General features: G+C 38.6%; 1 protein-coding gene and 1 pseudogene across 8 annotated transcripts in view; one reads left to right on the forward strand and one right to left on the reverse strand.

The window, feature by feature from the left end:
* Nucleotides 1-22,633, reverse strand: part of DNM1L (dynamin 1 like) — a 65,743-nt gene that overhangs the window by 13,832 nt on the left and 29,278 nt on the right. For all 8 annotated transcript variants that reach the window (XM_032159955.2, XM_032159957.2, XM_032159958.2 and 5 more), the window contains 8 exons: nt 22,036-22,107; nt 19,320-19,406; nt 16,999-17,161; nt 12,955-13,075; nt 10,665-10,796; nt 8,850-9,056; nt 377-497; nt 3-158 (listed from right to left, as the gene is read on the reverse strand). In XM_032159955.2, coding sequence (XP_032015846.2) covers nt 3-158; nt 377-497; nt 8,850-9,056; nt 10,665-10,796; nt 12,955-13,075; nt 16,999-17,161; nt 19,320-19,406; nt 22,036-22,107 — 1,059 coding nt within the window. The remainder of the gene's footprint in view (nt 1-2; nt 159-376; nt 498-8,849; nt 9,057-10,664; nt 10,797-12,954; nt 13,076-16,998; nt 17,162-19,319; nt 19,407-22,035; nt 22,108-22,633) is intronic.
* On the forward strand, nt 4,180-5,227 carry LOC116472824 (nucleosome assembly protein 1-like 1; annotated as a pseudogene).

Here is a 22,633-nt window from a genome sequence, read left to right on the forward strand (position 1 = left end):
ACCTGTGTACTGTAATTGCTACAGTGCTGAATGATCCTTTGCATTTCCTCATGAACCAGTTCCACACAGCGGAGGCTGGGCTCTTCTAGACGTTTGATTTGCCGCTTCACCAGTAACTCAAATGAAACCTCAGGCACAAATAAAGCAGGACGAGGACCCTGAGAAAATAAAACTTAGAACTCTTATTATATATGTAATTTCAGTTCTTCCCAAAGGTTAAGAAAGTCACATCTTTGGTATTTTTCATGAAAAATGCTTTTTAATTTCAAATATGAGAGCAAAATAAACTATAATTAAATTTAAAAAGACACAGTATATGGGTAAGAGAAACTTTAACCTCATTTTTTTTACAGTCTAAAAAGCTAAGCATACTCACAGTAGCATTTCTAATGGCAGTCAAAATGTCAATAGTGTTAAGGCCACCAAGTGGATCAACAGATTCTAAGGTTCGCCCAAAAGTTTCATGGAAAATATAACAAATTCTAGCACCACCGCATCTGAAAGGCAATGAAGTATATGGTTTCTGGCATTGCGAAAAGGGAAAGAAGATACAAGTTAAAAGTCTTTCTACAAGGTTTAAGCTCATCTTATTTTCTGAGAAAGCCTCAGATAAACAATTTCATTCATTCCCATTACCATGTGTTCTAACTCAACTCATTATGAACTAGTTTCTCTAATTTTTTAAATGGGAAAAGGAATCATTAAATGATAGGTATATATATATATATATATATGTAAATATAATAAATGTTCTGACATAAAAAAGTTAACTAAAAATTGCTAAGCACCTTTTCTCTGCCCTAGTTTTCCTCAACTAGAATATAAGCTCCTTGAGGACAGGAAATAGTGCCTTATATTTATTTCCAATGATTCACAATCTGAAGTAGAGGTTGGCAAACTTTTTCCATAAAGGGTCACATAGTTAGTATTTTAGGCTTTTCAGGCCATACAGTCTCTGCTGCAACTACTCAACTCTACCATTAAGCACATAAGCAGCCATAGACAATATGTAAATAAATAAGCATAGCTTGTTAGCCAGGCTTGTCTCAAACTCCTGACCTCAAGGGATCCGCCCACCTTGACCTCCCAAAGTGCTGGGATCACAGGCGTGACCCACCCGTGCCCAGCCCTACTCGTGCTTTAGACAAATTAAATCTCTCTTTTTTTGTTGTTGTTTTTGTTTCTTTTTGAGACAGAGTCTCGCTCTGTCACCCAGGCTGGAGTGCAGTGGTGCGCTCTTGGCTTACTGCAACCTCCACCTCCTAGGTTCAAGCGATTCTCCTGCCTCAGCCTCCCGAGTAGCTGGGACTACAGGCATGTGCCACCATGCCCAGCTAATTTTTGTATTTTTAGTAGAGACAGGGTTTCACCACGTTGGCCAGGATGTTCTCAATCTCTTGACCTTATGATCTGCCCACCTCAGCCTCCCAAAGTGCTGAGATTACAGGTGTGAGCCACCTCTCCCGGCCTTCGACAAATTAAATCTCTTGATACAGTTACTGAGCACCTTATGTTTCCTATCTTGTTTAATAACTAGAAACCCTGGTATTATCTTTTTTTAAATTCAAGTCCAATTGAATTCTACAAATACCTTTATAATGCCTCCCCAAACCACTACTGAGTACTTTTTTATAGTAGCTCAGGCAAAAGGTACTAGTCTAATACGCTAACAGAAGTAAGCCAAGCACAAAAGGACAAATACTGAATGATTCAATTTATATGAAGTATCTACAATAGGCAAATTCAGAGACAAAGTAAATTCGGCCAGGCACGGTGGCTCACACCTGTAATCCCAACACTTCGGGAGGCTGAGGTGGGCAGATCACCTGAGGTCAGGAGTTCAAGACTAGCCTTGCCAACATGGTGAAACCCAGTCTCTACTAAAAATACAAAAAAGGACAAAAATTAGCCAGGTGTGGTGGTGGGCACCTGTAGTCCCAGCTACTCAGGAGGCTGAGGCAGGATGACTGCTTGAACCTGAGAGGCAGAGATTGGCCCAGACTGTGCCACTGCATTCCAGCCTCGGCAATAAAGTGACGCTCTGTCTCAAAATTAATTATTAATTAATTAATTAATTAATTAATTAAATTAGAGGTTACCAGGGCTGGAGGAGAGGGGAATGAGTAATTGCTTAATAGATAAGAATTTTGGCTGGGCGCGGTGGCTCATGCCTGTAATCCCAGCACCTTGGGAGGCCCAGGCAGGCGGATCACGAGGTCAGGAGTTCGAGACCAGCCTGGCCAGCATGGTGAAACTCTATGTCTACTAAAAATACAAAAAATTAGCCGGGCATAGTATTGCGCCCTGTAATCCCAGCTACTCGGGAGGCTGAAGCAGGAGAATCACTTGAACCCAGGAGGCGGAATTTGCAGTGAGCTGAGATCACGCCACTACACTCCAGTTTGGGCAATAGAGTGAGACTGTCTTGAAAAAAGGGGGGGCTGGGCGCGGTGGCTCACACCTGTAATCCCAGCACTTTGGGAGGCCAGGGCAGGTGGATCACGAGGTCAGGAGATCGAGACCATCCTGGCTAACACAGTGAAACCCCATCTCTAATAAAAATAAAAAATAAAAAAAATTGGCTGGGCGTGGTGGCACACATCTGTAGTCCCAGCTACTCGGGAGGCTGAGGCAGGAGAATCACTTGAACTTGGGAGGCAGAGGTTGCAATGAGCCGAGATCACGCAACTGCACTCCAGCCTGGGCGACAGAGCAAAACAGAAAAGACTTCGTATTTACAGTCTTGTTCCTAGACACCCTTCCTGCCTTATCTCCTATTATGTCCCATCACTATACTTGCTGTTCTCCAGAAACATTATTCTTGCATTATTCTTTGCTGTTCCCAAGCCTAAAATGCCCTCTCATTACTGCCTTCTCAGATTCTATTCAGAGCTCAATTCAAATGCCTTCTTAAATGTGAGCTCTCCCAAACCCTGAAATAAATGTAAATGGTCTCTCTTCAATGTTTGAAACGCTTGATTAGGTGGACACAGATAATTGGTTAACTATTTATAAAGTGTGCATATACACTGTATGTACTTTTCTGAATATGAATTACATCTAACAATAAGAAGTATTTAAATAAAAGTTGTACATTTGCAGCCTAATCAAGCCCAGTATTACCTTGACCTACTTTACCCACTAAACTCTTTAAAGGCCCATTTGTGGTAATCTTTATTTTTCTCAATATGCCATAGATATAACCATTCAATAATTAGTCTGATAAATACTCTCTTTACGGAGTTGATTCATATGAAGACCATCTTGGTCACACTAAAGTATATAGAACTACACACACACACACACACACACACACACACACACAGAGTTCATGTATAAATCTGAACAAGCTCTGTGGATTGTACCCATGTCCATTTTCTCACTTTGTTATTGTACTATAGTTATGCAAGATGCCCAACAGTGGGGGAGGTGGGGGAAAGGGTACACAGTGGAGGGTGCACGGGACCTCCCTGTACATCACCCTGCAACTTCCTGAGTCTATAATTATTTCAAAATAAAAAGGTGTTCTAATGAGAGTGTAGAGAAATGGATGTTCTTGCTAGTAGTAAAACAGTACAATATGCTAACGATATGCAATATGTAATGAAAGATTCTAAGGATGTTATATCCTTTAATCTAACAAACTTACTTCTACAAATTTATCCTCAGTGTTTACTTGGACACAAAGCCCCAAAGATAGATGCAGGTAGTCCATCACAGCTTCTATGTGTATATAACAGAAAACAAACTATCCTGTAGTAGGAGACTGGCCTAACAAATGAGGGTATATCTAAAAAGTAAAATACTATGCAAATCTTCAGACTGATAATGTAATGTATGAGATAGAAAGTTATTTGTTACATGATTTAAGAAATGATTCCAAGATAGGTATAGCATCTGATTTTTAAAGACATGTAGTATAGGCTAGTATAGGCATCTATGTGTTATAGATGCATACAAAAATGCCTAGGTCAATGCCAAATTTTAGGAATTATCTCGGGTTGGTGAAATTAAGAGTTTGTTTTCATTTTCAGAGATGGGGTCTCCTTTTTTAGTGCCATCTGCTCGCGGCGCCGCCTCTTGCTCCTCCCACCACCGCTGCTGCCCTGAGTCACTGCCTGCACAGCTCCAGCCGCCTGGTTTCCCATACTAGCCACTGATATTTGGAGTCCTTACAACATGGCAGACACTGAAAACCTGCCTAGCTAGGGCAGTTAAAAGAGGAGTGAATGCTCTCAAAAACCTGCAAGTGAAAGGTGCACAGATAGAAGCCAAATTCTATGAGGAAGTTCACGATCTTGAAAGGAAGTATGCTGTTCTCCATCAGCCTCTATTTGATAAGCAATTCGAGATTATTAATGCAATTTATGAACCTACGGAGGAAGAATGTGAATGGAAACCAGATGAAGAAGATGAGATTTCAGAGGAGTTGAAAGAAAAGGCCAAGACTGAAGATAAGAAAAACGATGAAGAGAAAGAAGACCCCAAGGGAATTCCTGAATTTTGATGACCTGTTTTTAAGAATGTTGACCTGCTCAGTGATATGCTTCAGGAACATGATGAACCTATTCTGAAGCATGTGAAAGATACTAAAGTGAAGTTCTCAGATGCTGACCAGCCTATGAGTTTTGTCCTAGAATTTCACTTTGAACCCAGTGAATATTTTACAAATGAAATGCTGACAAAAACATACAGGATAAGGTTAGAACCAGAACCAGATGATTCTGATCCCTTTTCTTTTGATGGACAAGAAATTATGGGTTGTACAGGGGGCCAGATAGATTGGAAAAAAGGAAAGAATGTCATTTTGAAAACCACTAAGCAGCAGCAGAAACACAAGGGACATGGGACAATTCGTACTGTGACTGAAACAGTTTCCAATGACTCTTTCTTTAATGTTCTTGCCCCTCCTGAAGCTCCTGAGAGTGGAGATCTGGATGATGCTGCTGAAGCTATCCTTGCTGCAAACTTCAAAATTGGTCACTTTTTACGTGAGCATGTAATCCCAAGATCAGTGTTACAGTTTACTGGAGAAGCTATTGAAGATGCCGATGATGAGTATGATGAAGAAGGCGAAGAAGCAGATGAGGAAGAGGAAGACAAAGGACATGAGGAAAATGATCCAGACTATGACCTGAAGAAGGATCAAAACCCAGCAGAGTGCAAGCAGCAGTGAAGCAGGAAATATGTGGCCTTGAGGATAACCTGCACTGTACCAGCCTAAACACAACTCTTACTTACTGCCTTATGTTTTTGTATTTTCTTGGTAGACTAGGTAATTTTTGTTTTAAAGGACAGGAAACTGATATTTTAAAGACCAATCTGTTCTACCTAGCATTTTCACTAGTTTTTCTGCCAGATATGTTGAATGCACAAATTCTGTCACACATGTTCATTCACTGCTACATAATTTGGTTCTTCTGGAATATTTTTATATAGCTCTTGGAGTACAGCTATGAAAATTAACAACTGTTAAAGGAAACACTTTTTTTTCATAATTTTTTCCTTGAAGAACCAAAGTATTTTTTCAGCTGTTTATTGAATAGGTTTAAGTCTGCTTGGATTAGCTGTGCCTTTTATTACTTTGTTACAGAAATGCAGGGACTTGTACTAAGACAATTCATCGTTTTAAAAAAAAACAAAACTGGCATGCCAGTCGCAGTGGCTCAAGCCTGTAATCCTAGCACTTTGGGAGGCTGAGGTAGGCAGATCACCTGAGGTCAGGAGTTCAACACCAGCCTGACCAACATGGTGAAACCCCGTCTCTACTAAAATACAAAAATTAGCCAGGCATGATGGTGGGTGCCTGTAATCCCAGCTACTCAGGAGGCTGAGACGGGAGAATCACTTGAACCCAGGAGACGGTGGTTGCAGTGAGCTGAGATCGTGCCACTGCACTCCAGCCTGGGTGGCTGAGCAAAACTCCGTCTGAAAGAAAAAAAAAAATTGGCAAGACAACTATATGGTTAAGAATTTAAGAATTTCCAGTATGACCACACCCAATAACTGTATTAGACTGTTAATGGATTAATGGATTATTGTGTTATAGGTGATGTAGTTATAGGTGACGTAGTTAACTGTAAAGTAACCTGACTCCGTATAGTTACTGGTACCACAGTGAGGTGAATAAAACAGGATTTTTCAGAAGTTAGCCTCAATTTCACTGTACTTTTAAATCTAACCTCCATTAACTAAGCATCTTTTCTTTGTGGTAGGGTCTGCCTTCTGCTTCCCTGGATGATGAACTTACATCATTTGACAAGACCTGTTTTCAAGTTATTTGTTTGTTTGCTTGTTTTTGTAGCCTAAAATAAAAATTTCAAATACAATTTTAGTTCTTACAAGATAATGTCTTAATTTTGTACCAATTCAGGTAGAAGCAGAGGCCTAGCTTGAATTAAGGGTTATACTCAGTTTTTACCACATTGTTGAAAAGGGTACCAGCTTTGGAAAGAGATACTATACTAATAAGCAAGTGTAAAAAAAAAAAAAAAAAAAAGAAGAAGAAGAAGAAAATCTTCAGCGATACGATGTTTTAAAAAAAAAAAAAATTAAAGTTCATTTTCTTTGGGGTAGAGCTAGAGAGAAGGCCCTAAGCTTCTGTGGTTTCTTCTAATTCTTACTGCTTGAAGTATGAGTATGTCACTTACCCATGCTTCTGTTTACTATGTATTAAAATGTGTAGTACTGTTTACTTAACTACCTCATGGATGTGTTAAGGCATATTGAGTTAAATCTCATAAAATGTTTCTCATTCTCATTAAAAGCTCAAAATTTTGGGCCTATTTGTAACGCCAGTGTTGACACTCAGCATTTTGTTCACACCATGCTTTGATAACTAAACTGGAAAACAGTTATCAACTAAACTATCAGTTAGTGATCTCTGTGTGGCTTCTATATATATTATTATATATATAAAAATATATATATAATATGTATTTTTTGGAGAGGGAGTCTCTCTCTGTTGCACAGGCTGGAGTGCAGTGGTGCGATCTCAGCTTACTGCAGCCTCCACCACCCGGGTTCAAGCGATTCTCCTGCCTCAGCCTACTGAGTAGCTGGGATTACAGGCACGTGCCACCACGCCTGGCTAATTTTTGTATTTTTAGTAGAGATGGGGGTTTCACCATGTTGGCCAGGATGGTCTCGATCTCTCAACCTTGTAATCCGTCTGCCTCGGCCTCCCAAAGTGCTGAGATTACAGGCGTGAGCCACTGCGCCCGGCCAATGTGGCTCCTATTTTTATAGAAGTGGATGGATGCACTATTTCACAAGGTCCAAGAATTTTTTTCTGTATGACTGCATAGTAGTAAATACTACAGGGATAGCACTATAGTATTGTAGTCATGAGATTAAAGTGGAGATAAGACTATTTTTGCCAAAAGATGCCATTAAATTTCAGACTGTAGTGCCACATTTACAATACCTCAAGCTAATTACTGTTAATTTTGAGGCAACTTTCTTTTGACGACGGCGAGGGTGGACTATTGGATTGTCATTAGAGGAAGGTCTAGATTTCCTGCTCTTAACAAAATTACATTGAATTCATTTTTAGAGGTGATGAAAACTTCCTTTTTGAGAAGTTAGTGTTCAGGTCTTGGAATGTGAACACACTGTTTGTAATGCTATCCATTCCTCTCCTGAGATTTTAACTTACTACTGGAAATCCTTATCCAATTATAATAGCTTTGTTCTCTTTATTTTCAAAATGATTTCCTTTGCTTTGATTAGACACTCTGTTTTGTTTGTTTGTTTTGTTTTGGTAGCCATAGTTCATCTAAATGCAGCTTTTTCTGAACTTTAAAGATAGAATCCTTTTTTTTTTTTTTTTTTTGAGACAGAGTCTTGCTCTGTTGCCCAGGCTGGAGTGCAGTGGCACCATCTCGGCTCACCACAACCTCCGCCTCGTGGGTTCAAGCAATTCTCCTGCCTCAGCCTCCCAAGTAGCTGAGATTACAGCTGCCCGCCACCACGCACGGCTAGTTTTTGTATTTTTAATAGAGATGGGGTTTCACCGTGTTAGCCAGGCTGGTCTCGAACTGACTGACGTCAGGTGATTCGCCCACCTCAGCCTCCCAAAGTGCTGGGATTACAGGCATGAGCCACTGTGCCTGGCCAGAATCCCATTTTTAATGAACTGAGGTAGCAAAATAATCTTTTTCATTCTTTTAGGAAATAGCTATTGCCAAAGTGAAGGTGTCGATAATACCTAGTCTTGTTATATAATGGGGATGTGGTTTGCAGAAGAATTTTCTTTATAAAATTGAAGTTTCAAGGGATATCAGTGTTTATGCCATTTTTCCAGTTCCAAAATTATTCCATTCCATTCTAGAAATCTGAAGTATGTAAACTGAAATCCTTAATAAAATTTGGATTTAATTAAAAAAAAAAAAAAAGATGGAGTTTCAATATGTTGCCCAGGCTGGACTTGAACTCCTGAGCTCAAGGGATTCTCCTACCTCAGCCTTCTGAGTAGCTGGCACTACAGGTGCACACCAACATGTAATTTTGTTTTTATGTTTTATTTTTACTTATCTGCATTTTCTAATTTTTATGAGCAATTATACTTTGTGTACTAAAGAAACAAACACTTTAAAAGCTAAATTAAATATTTTTAAATACTTATTAAAATATTGTTTTAAAAATATGTGAAAATTTTACTTTGCTTTACATCATTTACAGAGCACATTTTCACACAACCAGACATCATCCTATTATCTCTACAAAGTTATATTTTTGTTTTATAGAAAACAGATCATAATCAGATAATCTGAGCTGAAGTCATCTTCACAAAAGGAAGTGACCTAGCAATCTAGGTAACCAAATCTACAGAAAAATTTCTTACTTACAGCTCCGAAGTTTCAATATATTTTGCAGTTCCTTCAATAGTGTTACAATATTCTGTGGCAAATTTGGTAATAAGTTGGAGTAAAGTAGCACTTTTATCATCCACGGGTTCACCGTAGCTATTTAGGAGAGACTGATACTGAGCAGCTAGAACATTTATTCTTGTTTTCAACTCTGGTAAACAATCTCTGATGTGATGCATCAGTAACCTAAAAAAGGTTAGAAAGGAAGGATTTAAGTAAAATTGTGTATTCTAAAGCCCTAAACAAGTCAAATTTTTAAAATGGGGAAAACCTATCAAATAATTTGTCCTGGCAAATGTGATACTGTGAAATATATATTTGGTCTTTGTCTTCATTTCCTGGCAGTCAGCTCCTAAAATCCGTGGACTCTCCAAGAGCATTAAGGGTGTTTAGAGTGTCTCTGCATGCTAATGAGATGACTGGTGGCTGGGGGTCCCTAGATAGTTCAGGATGGGGAGCTGGTCACCAGAACGGCCTCAGAAGAGGGGAGAGAGGCCAAAGGTTGAGCTGATCACCAATGGCCAATGAAGCTTCCATAAAAACTCAGAAGGACACAGTTCATGGAGTCTTCAGAGAGTTAACACATGAGGGTTCCTGGAGTGTGGTGTGCCCAGAGGGGGCACGGAAGCTCCACATTCCTTCCCACATGCCCAGCCCTGTGCATCTCTTCATCCGGCTATCTATCTATATCCTTTGTAATATGCTTTACAGTAAGTGGGTATATGTTAAGTAGTGTTTCCCTGACCTCTGTGAGCCACTCTCACAAATTAATCAAACATGAAAAGGGGATCATGGGTACCCTGACTTATAGCTCGTCAGTCAGAAACACAGGCTACAACCTGTGCTTACAACTGGCATCTGACCTGGGGGCAGTCTTGTGGGACTGAACCCTCAACATGTGGGAGCTGACACTATCTCCAGGTAAATAGTGTTAGCATTGAATTAAAGGACATTCAGCTAGAATCCCCTGGAGAATTCCTTGCTTGATGTATAGGGAAAACTCCCCGTATATCTGCTCTCAGAAGTATTCTGTGCCATACTGATTAACTGTGTGTGAATAGGAAAAAAAAAATTTTGATTGGTTTTTCCTAAATCATAAAAGCAAGGAAAAAATGCAAATTATTTTCATATTACTGCAATTACCACAGAGAAAATAAGCCACCCAATCAATTCTTCCTATATAATTTTGGTTTCATTGACTTGTCATTTACAACTGGTACCCAGCAAAGTGAAAATCAACCTTATTAAGATCCAAGTCTATCAGTCTTTAGGGAATAAGATAAAAGTAAGAGAAAATGGCTTCCACTTCAGTCATTTATAAACTAGAAAGGTCTTCTAGTCCCCACATCATCAATGGGTATTCAGAATCCAACGTATAGTTATTTCTACAGTGAACAGGGATAAAAGACATTCTATTTCTTTGTTTTTCCATCTCCCTTTCCTGGTAAATAAAACACATTCTAAGTTAAGAATAGATAATGTGAAAATTACAAATTTTAATCAGTTCCTGAAATGCAAAGTGGAAATGAAGTCATCTCTAATTTTAACTGTCAAAATTTTCATAATTAAAACATTTTAAAATCACTTGAACATTCATTCTAGACTACATGATGATGTAATGTCAACCACCCCAATAAAAACAGAGACATCTACTCTTCAGGAACCTGCTATATAAGAAACCATATGTGAAGCTGTTAGGAACAGTATGAAAATGTAAGGAACTGAAAATGAACTCTCTCAGACACCTATTGGTAAAAACAAACACATCTCATTTCCAAAAGGTAAAAAAATTACCTGTTTAGAGTCCTAGCAAGATACTTTGTTCCATTTCTATTGGCCAGAGATGGATATTTCTTTTGAAGAAAAGCATACTCATCACGGATTGAATCAGTTACACTCTTCTTGTTGTTAATATCTAGCTGGCTCCTGAGGTTGAAAAAATAACAAAACTATTCAGCTTAACTGTTGTCCTCTTCCTACCTTAGATGATGACAGCACCAGGCATTGTTCTCTAATACCTGACAGGGACTGTTTTATTTAATTCTCACAATAATTTTATGTGACAGGTATTATTACCCCATTGTATAGCAAGGAACTGAGGCTCACAAGGACTAACTTACCCAAGGTCACACACTAACTGGCATAGCCAAGACTTGAACTAAGTGAATTATAAGTAACTAGTGTCTAAATAGAGTAGGCCTCATTATTACCATTAATTATAGACAAAAACAATAAGTAACAGGTATAAAAATATAAGAGTATCTTAGTCAACTGTATATTTTATCCATGGACAGGGAACTAATTTCTCCCAAAAATAATTAACTTGAAGAACAATCATCTACAAACAACGAACAGTGTTATGCCACCTCCTTGCCTGAAAAAGGAGACAGATGGAATTGGGAGTGGGGATGGGAGAATGACAGTGGGGATGGGAGAATGACAGTAGGGATGGGATGGAAGGACATTAAAATAGAAGCAGAGAACTGGAATGGATCTTATGTATCAGGCAGTAAAAACATTTTCATTTTCTAAAGGCTTGAGACCCAAAGACATTAGGTATCATTTAAACCTACGTTGTATCTAGTTTATGGAAAAACTAGGACTACAACTCAGATTTCATGATAATTTCAGTGTTTCCTACCATATGAAGGCTTTGGAATAAAAGAGATATTCATCCAAATCCAGCTCTTTCACTACCCACGTGACTTTTGGTTAAATGTATAACCTGAGGTTTCTGATTATAAATAGACATCAACACCACCTCAGGGGATGCTGTGAGGATTCCAAGAGATACCATTTGCAAATTGCTCACAGTAGAGTGTCTAAAACGTAATTAGACACTCAATAATAATTTCCTTTTCCCGATTTTTAATACAAACTATTTATAATTAGGATACCTTTAATAAAATTTCTCCAAGTCACATCCTGGCAATTACACAGAATCACTAATGCTAGGGATTAAACCAATCTATTAAAATCTTGCCACCTTTAATTAGACAATACTAGTTTCCTTTTCCCAGTTTTTAATACCAACTATTTATAAATTAGGATACCTTTAATAAAATTTCTCCAAGTCACATCCTGGCAATTACACAGAAGAATCACTAATGCCAGGGATTAAACCAATCTATTAAAATCCTGCCACCTTAAACTCTTTCTTGATCGGGTGCACATTAGATAATTTTTCCCTTATCCAGTACCTCCTCATACATAGCTTAACATGATAGGCAAGAATTCTCTTTTTTTTTTTTTTTTTTTTTTTTGAGACGGAGTCTCGCTCTGTCACCCAGGCTGGAGTGCAGTGGCGCGACCTCGGCTCACTGCTAGCTCCGCCTCCCGGGTTCACGCCATTCTCCTGCCTCAGCCTCTCTGAGTAGCTGGGACTACAGGCGCCCGCCACCACGCCCGGCTAATTTTTTGTATTTTTAGTAGAGACAGGGTTTCACCGTGGTCTCAATCTCCTGACCTCGTGATCCGCCCGCCACGGCCTCCCAAAGTGCTGGGATTACAAGCGTGAGCCACCGCGCCCGGCCAAGAATTCTTAAAGCCTGGCTATTACAACATTTCTTCCATTTTGTGGTATTGCTTACTTTAGAAACATTTTCCAGTAAAAATGTCTATGGGGGCAGGCACAGTGGCTCATGCCTGTAATCCCAGCACCTGGGAAACTAAGGTTGGAGGATTGCTTGAGCCCAGGAAGTCGAGACAAGCCTGGGCAACATGGCAAGACCTCATCACTACAAAAAAATTAAAAATTAGCCAGGTGTGGTGGTACACACCTGTAGTCTCAGCTACTTGAAAGGCTGAAGTGGAAGGATCACTTGAGCCCAGAGGTTGAGGCTACAATGAGCCACAATCACGCCACTGCATTCCAGCCTAGGCAACAGAGAGAGACCCTATTTCAAAAAAAAAAAAAAATTCTCTCTTTTCTCCCTTTAGGGCAACGGATTCTTTAGCAATACCAAGATCATAATAAAAGGAAGAAAAAATATAGGACAGTATCACATTTCAAACAGATTTTAGAAATTCAGACTTGCTCTGAAGTGAGAATGCTACCAATTCTTATCCCATTCTAACTGCTAACCTGTTAACTACTCCAATTATTCCAAGTTTGACTGGAATAACCCTTCCCATCAATACATCCATGGCATCAGTACCCGCATCCATGAGATCAAGTTTAGTGATTACAGCTAGGGTTCTGCGACCTGGCAAATGCAAAAAGAGAAAAGGGAAAAGAAAGAAAATGATCCATTAAATAAAACTATTTAGTATTAATAAAGGAAAACCCTCATCTATAATCCCACTTAGTATTACCTCTGTCATCATTTTGGTAATGCCTTACTTACCAGTGCTTTTTAAAAAAATAATGTTAAACATTGTGTACAATTTTTTAAAACATTTTTGCCGGGCACGGTGGCTCACTCCTGTAATTCTAGCAGTTTGGGAGGCCAAGGCAGGTGGATCACCTGAGGTCAGGAGTTAGAGACCAGCCTGACTAACATGGTAAAACCCCATCTCTACTACAAATACAAAAATTAGCCAGGCATAGTGGCAGACACCTGTAATCCCGGCTGCTCGGCAGGCTGAAGCAGGAGAATTGCTTGAACCCGGGAGGCAGAGGTTGCAGTGAGCTGAGATCGTGCCACTGCACTCCGGCCTGGGTGACAGAGCAAGACTCCGTCTAAAATATATATATATACACTATATATATAAAATATATATACTATATATATAATATGTATAGTATATATATAAAATATATATATACTATATATATAAAAATATATACTATATATAAATATATATAATATATATATAGTGTATATATATATAAAAATATAGATTTTTTTTCACATGTAATTTTTTGTTGACTCTTAGGGCTATTTTGTAAGCATTTAAAAAATCTGTATAAAATTTACATCCAGGTGATATGGCCCATGCCTGTAATCCCAACACTTTGGAAAGCCAAGGCAGACAGATTGCTTGAGCCCAGGAGTTCGAGACCAGTCTGGGCAAAGTGGTGAAACTCTGTCTCTACAAAAAATAGAAAGCAGGGTGTGGTAGTCCTAGCTACAGGTGAGGCTGAGGTGGGAGAATCACCTGAGTCCAGGTGAAGCCTGCAGTGAGCCATGATTGCACCACTGCACTCCACCCTGGGCAATGGAATGAGACCCTGTCTCAATAAACAAAAATTAAAATAAAAATATTTACTCTTTTTTGGTGTACAGTTCTAAGAGTTTTGACAAATGCCAAGAGATATGTCACAACCAACTCAAGACATTGCCGCCCCCCCCCCACCAAATTTTCTTATGCTAACCAATCAAACCAGTTTTCCATTCCTAGTTTTACCTTTTCTAGAATGTGTTATATAAATGAAATCAGATAGTATATAACCTTTTGAATCTGGCTTCATTTAGCATAATGCATTTGAGATTCATCTGTGTTCTTGTATATTAATAGTCCGTTCCTTTTTATTGCAGAGTAGTGTCCCATTGTATGGAATGTACTTTACTTTAGTTTCACTCCCCATCTGAGAAATACGTGAGTTGTTTCTAGTTTTTGAAAATTATGAATAAAGCTGCTGTAGACATTTGCATACAGTTTTTTATATGAACACTGGTTCTCACTTAACATGGTTAAACACCTAGGAATGAGACTGCTAATTTAACTTTATAAGAAACTGCCAGACTGTTTCCAAAATTAATACACCACTCCCACCAGCAATGTGTGAGAGTTCCAACTGCTCTGCATAGTGTACAATTTTACCTATGGTATTCTTCAGTTATAAGCATTTTTCTTTTTTTTTGAGACATTGTCCTACTCTGTTGTCCAGGCTGGAATGCAGTGGCACAATCTCGGCTCACTGTAACCTTCGCCTCCAGAGTTCAAGTGATTCTCATGTCTCAGCCTCCCAGTAGCTGGGACTACAGGCATGCACCACCATGCCTGGCTAATTTTTGTATTTTCAGTAGAGATGGGGTTTCACCATGTTGGCCAGGCTGCCCTGGAACTTCTGGCCTCAAGTGATCCACTCACCTCAGCCTCCCAAAGTGCTGGGATTACAAGTGTGAGCCACCATGCCCAGCCTACAAGCATTTTTCTGTATTGCTACAAATCTACAAAATCATCCTTTTTAATTATTTCATATTTTATTATTGTAATTTACTTAATCCTTCCAACTGCTGGCCGTACTGTTTCTAATTTTTTATACTATAAATAATACTGGGCCAGATTATTTCCTTATGATGTATTACTAGATTATGATTAGTAATCAAGCCAGGCGCAGTGGCTCACTCTTGTAATCCCAACACTTTGGGAGACTGAGGTGGGAAGATCACTTGAGCCCAGGAGTGCAAGTTTGCAGTGAGGCATGATTGTGCCACTGCACTCCAGGCCTGCGCAACAGAGTGAGACCCTACGTAGGGTAGATTAGATTAAAAACATGACAATATCTATGGCTCAAGGGTCAGTTTAAAATAGAGTTTATACATATAAAATGCTTAACAGGTTTTTTGTTTGTTTGTTGGTTTTTTATGAAGGTCTGGCTCTGAGCCCAGGCAAGAGTGCAATGGCATGATCTCAGCTCACTGCAACCTCTGCCTCCCAGGCTCAAGCCGTCCTCCCACCTCAGCATCCCAAGTAGCTAGGACCACAGCCCAGTGCCACCATACCCAGATAATTTTTTTTTTTTAATAGAGATGGGGCTCTCACTTAGCTGCCCAGGCTGGTCTCGAACTCCTGAGCTCAAGTGATCCACCCACCTTGGCCTCCCAAAGTGCTTGGTATTACGGGCATGAGCCACTGAGCCCAGTCTACTTTAAATAATAAAAATAAAATGTAAATAAACTCTTTGATATAGTTTATCTTTTAATTTAACTGAAATGAACACTATTTCCTCAAGTGGTAAAAAAAAGTTTCTTAAAAACTTGAAATATAAAATTTGGGGGCCAAGTGTGGTGGCTCACACCTGTAATCCCAGCACTTTGGGAGGCTGAGGCAGGCGGATCACAAGGTCAGGAGATCGAGACCATCCTGGCTGACATGGTGAAACCCTGTCTCTACTAAAAATACAAAAAATTAGCCAGGAGTGGTGGCAGGTGCCTGTAGTCCCAGCCACTCAGGAGGCTGAGGCAGGAGAATGGCGTGAACCCGGGAGGCAGAGCTTGCAGTGAACCGAGACTGCACCACTGCACTCCAGCCTGGGCGATAGAGCAAGACTCCATCTCAAAAAAAAAAAAAAATTGTTAAAGTGACCCTGCTTGTGGGAATTTTTATTGGCAGTCTTAGCACTATTTCCTATCAAATTTTTATTTGAAATTATTCTTCAAAGCAGGGAAAGAAAAACATGACACAACCTTCAGACCCTCTGAATAGTAAGGTGAAAAAAATGGTTTCTATATGAGGCCATGCATACATTTGTTAGCAACAATAGTAACCACTCTCTTACAGGCTAGCGTTTTATATATACTACAAGATGTGCACTACATCATTAGTCAAGCATCAGTGACCTACAGTATGAACTAATCCTTGGGGCTAAAATGCTTCATGAAAGGATGCTACCTTCATTTCTAAAAATCCCCTGTGCCTTGAGCATGTCTAAATATTTTCTACCTCTGCAGAATGTAGATACCATAATTCTCTACTGTACCATAATAATCTACAATGATTATCTACTGTGTTATTTTTTTAACAGACAGAGTCTATGTTGCCCGGGCTGACTTAGAACTCCTGGCCTCAAGCAATGCTCCCATCTCAGCCTTCTGAGTAGCTGGGACCACAGGCACATGTGACCACACCTGGCTATGTTATTTATTCTTAAAAGTCAGCCATTCAAATACCTAGGTCGCAAAACAAGAAATCCTTTTTGCAAAGCCACTGTATTATTTTTAAATTATTAGGTAACCATTACGAATAAAGATGTGAAATATTTTTGCCTAGTCTGTATAGCAACTTAATAACCTTATTTTCCATCAGAATTTCTATTTTTGTAAACAAAAATAGGAAAGCATTATATTTTAAATTTGTATTCACAACTAGAGATACTGTTTTTAAAGAGAAAAATTCCTTTCTCAAGAGTAGATTTACCATTGTAAAATAAGCATCTCATTAAATTAACATCTGTCCTTACCATCTGGGTCTACCTCTCTTGAAATTTTAAGTGCCTCTGATGTTGCCATATCTGTATTAGCAGCAGTGACAGCGAGGATAATGGAATTTGGGTTACTGATGAACCGAAGAATGAGCTCTCTGATTTGAAGCTCAATATCCTTAGGTTGATCACCTACAGGCACCTAAACCAAACAGAGATGAGCAAGGAACTAACAATTAAAAACCAACTCAGCTTTTTTACCCACAGTTAATCCATAGAATATAGGTGTATCCATTTACAAATAGTTAAAATAAAAATAAAGACATTACTAATATACTACAATGGTATTTATGAATCTGGTAATGTGTCAAGTCTCAAAGTATAACTCTTGCAAATATCAAAAGTTGATTTAATACAATCCCATGTTAAGAACTGGTCAATGTTGATTGGCTAGATACAAATTCATTCACTCATTCATTCAATTACCAAGTGTTTACTGGCAGCCTACTCTATTTCAGGCACTTTTCTGAATGTGATTTCAGGTCATGTCAGATTATGTTACAGTAGTGAATTTTAAAAAGACCAAACTTTCTGCCTTCATAGAACTTATGTTTTAGTAATAACAGGCATATAATAAACAAAAATATATATATAGTATCCAGATGGTGGTAAGGGCTGTGGGAAAATAAGGCAGAACAGCAAGCTAGGGAATGATTAGAGATGATTCTTTTTGTTTTTTTTTGAGACAGGGTCTCACTGTATCACATAGGCTGGAGTGCAGTGGTGCGATCATAGCTCACTGTATCTTCGAACTCCTGGGCTCAAATGATCCTCCTGCCTCAGCCTCCCAAAGTGCTAGAACTACAAGCATAAGCCACTGCACCTAGCCATTAGGATTATGATTTTAATGTTTTAAATTGGATTATGTTTTTAAATAGAGTAATCAGGGAAACTTCACTGAGACAACTGACACTTAAGAGAATGAGCAGAAATTAAGCCAGTAAGGGAGAGATAACATCAGACATCTGGGGGAAGAACATTCCAAAGAGAGTGAACAATAAGGGCAGGAGGCTGAAGCAAGAGGAGTTAGGAGAAGAATAGGGACGCACCAAGTAGATACTTTAGACCCCTGTAATAACTTGGGCTTTTACTCTTAGTGAAATGGGAGAGGTTTTAAGTCAAGGAATGACAAGGAACTGGAGAGGTTCTGGGCCAAGAAATGACACAATGGAATTTTCACTTTCATCGTATCACTGTCTACTAAGATGAGATCACGAGGACGATCTATTATTTATTATTGTGCAGTAATCCAGGTAGCATGATAGTGGCTAGATCAGGACAGTAAATATGAATTTATAAAACATGACTGAGTTCTGGATACACTGTAAAGGTAGGAAGAGCCAAGAGGATTTGCTGGCAGGAAGTGGGATGTGGGATAAATGAGTGTCAAGGATGACTACAAACTCTGGCTAAGCAATTGGTAGAATGGAGTTGCCATTTATTTATTTAGAGACAGGGTCTCACTCTGTTGGCCAGGTTGGAGTGCAGTGATGCAATCATAGCTCACTGTAGCCTCAAATTCCTGGGCTCAAGCAATCCTCTTGCCTCAGCTGGGACTATATGCATGCACCACCATGCCCGACTAACTTTTGTATTTTTTGTAGAGACGTGGTCTCCCTATGTGGCCCAGGCTGGTCTCAAACTCCTGGGCTCAAAGAATTCCTCCCACCTTGATCTCCCAAAGTGCTGGGATTACAGGATAAGCCACCACGCCAAACAGAGATGGGCAAGGAACTAATAATTAAAAATCAACTCAGCTTTTTTATGAGTTGCCATTTATTGCAATGGGGGAAGACTACAGACGGACCAAATCTAGTTGAGGAACAGGTCAGGAATTTGGTATTAGAGTTTGAAATGTCTATTAGACATTTAAGTGTATATGTCGAATAGCAACTAGATATACAAGTCTGAAGATATTTGAATGCCGTCAATATACAGAGCCTTACGTAGTTAAAGCCATAAAATATGATGAAATCATCAAGGGAAAGCGTACCTAGAGAAAACAAGAGTTCCACAAACTGAGCTCTGGGGCACTCACTGTTTAGACATTGGGGAGATGAAAAGAAACAGCAAAAGAGACTGAAAAGGAGTGGCCAGTGAGACTGGAGATAAACCTGTAGAGTGTGGTATCCTGGAAGCCAAGTAAAGAAAGTGTTTCAAGGAGAAAGGAGGGCTCAACGTTATCAAACGCTGCTAACAGATCAAATCAAAGTGATTGCAAAAAGAAGCTGATTATTCTCATATGGGATGTCAACGAAGTGAAAACAACCTGACCAAATCTACAACTATTCCTTCCTTACCTTGGTCATTCCTGGCAAATCCACAAGTGTCAAATTGACAACATTGGGTGAAAAAATCTTAAGATGAATTGGTTCAGGGCTTACTCCCTAGAAATAAATTTTAAAATATTATATTAAAATTTCAATGAACTATGAAGTAATAAACTTCAAGTACACAGACATTAATGCTTTTAAAAATGAATTAAATCATGATCCCTAAAACTTTTTTTTTAACAATCAAAACCTGATGAAACACATGGGAAGTCAGGTAGCCAGACATATTAACAGGTTATAATCCTACCTCTATCCCTGTATCATATTATATGTACATGTATTATATACCATCTATTATTTTACATTCTTTTCTCTTGATTATAAACATAAACTTTTCCTTTTTTTTTTTTTTTTGAGACAAGGTCTCACTCTATCACACAGGCTGGAGTGCAGTGGTGCAATCATGGCTCACTGCAGCCTCAAAATCCTGGGCTCAAGCAATCTTCTTGCCTTAGCCTCCAGAGTAGCTGGGACTACAAGGCGTGTGCCACCATGTCCAGATAATTTCTTTTTTATGTTTTGTAGAGACCGGGTATTACAATGTTGCCCAGGCTGGCATATGCCATTCCTTAAATACGTTTAATAGATTTAGTGCTGAATAAAAGAATAATGTATTCCTCACTATCCAAATTTATGAGGTTCCGAGTTTAGAGGGTAAGGCATAGATAACAAGTTGTCCAAATCAGCCTGGTTCCTGATCTTTGAATATCAAGTGGCAAGAATGTGTACAGTAAGCGATTCCTCAAGAAGTTTATCTAACTCTTTAATCTCTAGTAAGAATTTGGATAGTGAGAGAGACGTGTATTTTCTCTCCTGTAGACCAAGATTACTGCGTAGGCTCCCTCCTCTTCACCTCTGGCCCTCTACAAGTATTAGGATTGAATCGACTACATGTAAAAAGACACTGATGAGATGTTTATACCCTGTCTTTGTACATGCCCTTCTTTAGCCTTTAATACATCCTCTCATCATCTGTTTAACTACCTTACGTTTTCCCTCATTAACCCACTGAGAATTCTAATTTCCCAGCAAGTTTTTAATATCCCTTACTCCACGTTCCCTATACAATTATATTTGCTATTTTAGATTACTCTGTGCTATTTTTCCATTATAAATACTCCAGTGTTCCAAAGCCAACAAATGTCACTATCTGGCATACCTACTTAGGTTGTATATTTCTCAGGATCTTTATTGCCATGGCATTCCCTATCAGTCCAATACAAAGCTCTGCCCAATGCCTTTGCAACTCCAATCTCACAGACATTTTAAATCCTTCAGGGCTAGATGTTAGGCATATGCAGTCATTTACATATTTTGACATAAAAATTATATAAGATCAAAATATCATTTACTTCATTACATATGTGATTTGGGAAAGAAGAGATGTTTCATAGATTTGGGGTTGAGGGACTTTTCATCTTTTAGACACTGTGGATGAAAAGCTGCTAGGTAAGTAAATTATATCCTCAACATAAATTAAACATCTTGTAGGTATATAGACTCAATCTTTAATGACATTCAGTTTAGTGTAACTAAAAACATTTCTGAGTCACCACAACACTCTAAATTCTGGTACTGTGTAAAATTACCACCAATTGCTGAATTCAGTAAGTAAATGGGGACTGTAGGAGAAGGAATTCAGACTGATGTTATGATCAATAACATTCCAAAAGCCAAAAATATCCCTGATATAATTAGAGGAATGATGACAAGCTCATCGAGTTTCTGGCCACTTTTTCAACCCCTTCTACACAACATGGTTACTAGAAATTCAGGGAAGTATGGCAACAGTAGCAGTAGCTCAAAGGTAACCAGCCTAGAGTTCAATAATGAACAAAGCTCAGTCAGTCACTGTAACAGCAACAAATATCCTGAACAGTCATAAAGGTTAACATGACTCTAAAAATGCCTTTCTGTCAGGAAATAATCTTTTAGCATAGTAACTGGCAAATACAAGGATTCAATATTTGTTGAATATTATTACTAGGCTAGGGCCCACTTGTGGGATTAAATGTGCCTCTGGATAATATAAGAATGGAGCTAAGAACAAAAAGGAAGGGAAATAAAAATTTCAAGAGATATATATAAAAAACATAAACAGAAAAACAATAGGAATAAAGAGAGAAGACAGAAGACAGCAGGATTCAGGCAAGGCACTGATAGTACCTAGTGTCAAGATTAATAGTATCTTAGATACCTAACTTACTTTACATTTTCACAATCTCAGAAAATAAGAAAATAACCAGTTGCTAATGTATTATTTTCATTTTCACTAAAAAAAAGAAAAAAAAATTCCCAATTTGTCTCTTTGCTTTCATAAGCAAATCTAGCCATACACAGGTAAGAAAAAGAACTCCTCAAAAGATATATATATATAAGTGATACAATGCTTCCTGAGTTAGAGTACAATCAATCCATCAGAAAAAGATAACTTATTGTAGCAATATTAAGTAGAATTATGTAATAATGTGGTATGTACATGGCAGGAACAAGAATAAACATCTAAATAAAATATTTGATTTATATGAAAGCTTTAAGAAAGAAAAGGGATTTTAAGCAGTTCTATATATCTGTGAAAATACTCCATGTTTCAAAGTCCATTACGAATTTACAGTGTCCATCGCTTCACCTCAATTATGTATTTACTGATGCTTATGCCTTCTAGCTCTAAAAAGATGCCTACCTTATTATTTCCTGAAATTCTTTCTGTTTCATTTTCAATTTCTTGTCGAATTTCATCAAAATCCGTGTAGAGCTAAAAATTTTTGAAATAAAAAAGCATAATATTCAAAATAAGATCAAAAGTTCTTAAGTTGGAGGGGGAGTCCATATACTTCAAGGATGTCTATGTATTTGCTTCAGAGAATAAATAAAATTCTAATGTATACATATTTTCTGAGCTAAGGATTCATAGTTTTTTTATGAGTTTTTTTTTGTTTGGCTTTTTTTTTTCTTTGAGACAGGGTCTGACTCTGTCACCTAGACTGGAGTGCAGTGGCACAATCATGGCTCACTGCAGCCTCAACCTCCCATCCTCAAGCCATCCTCCCGCCTCAGCCTTCCAAGTAGCTAGGACTACAGGTGCATGCCACCACGCGGGGCTAATTTTTTTTAGTTTTTATAGAGACACGGTCCCCCTATGTTCCCCAGGCTGGACTCGAACTCCTGGGCTCAAGTGATCCACCATTTTAGCCTCCCTAAGTACTGGGATTACTTGCATGAGCCACTATGCCTGGCCATTATGAACTTTTCAAAGCTTCCTGATCCCACAACAATTAAGA

This window comes from Hylobates moloch, unplaced genomic scaffold (genome assembly GCF_009828535.3).
Source record: "Hylobates moloch isolate HMO894 unplaced genomic scaffold, HMol_V3 SCAFFOLD_8, whole genome shotgun sequence".
In the NCBI taxonomy this organism is placed as follows: domain Eukaryota; kingdom Metazoa; phylum Chordata; class Mammalia; order Primates; family Hylobatidae; genus Hylobates; species Hylobates moloch.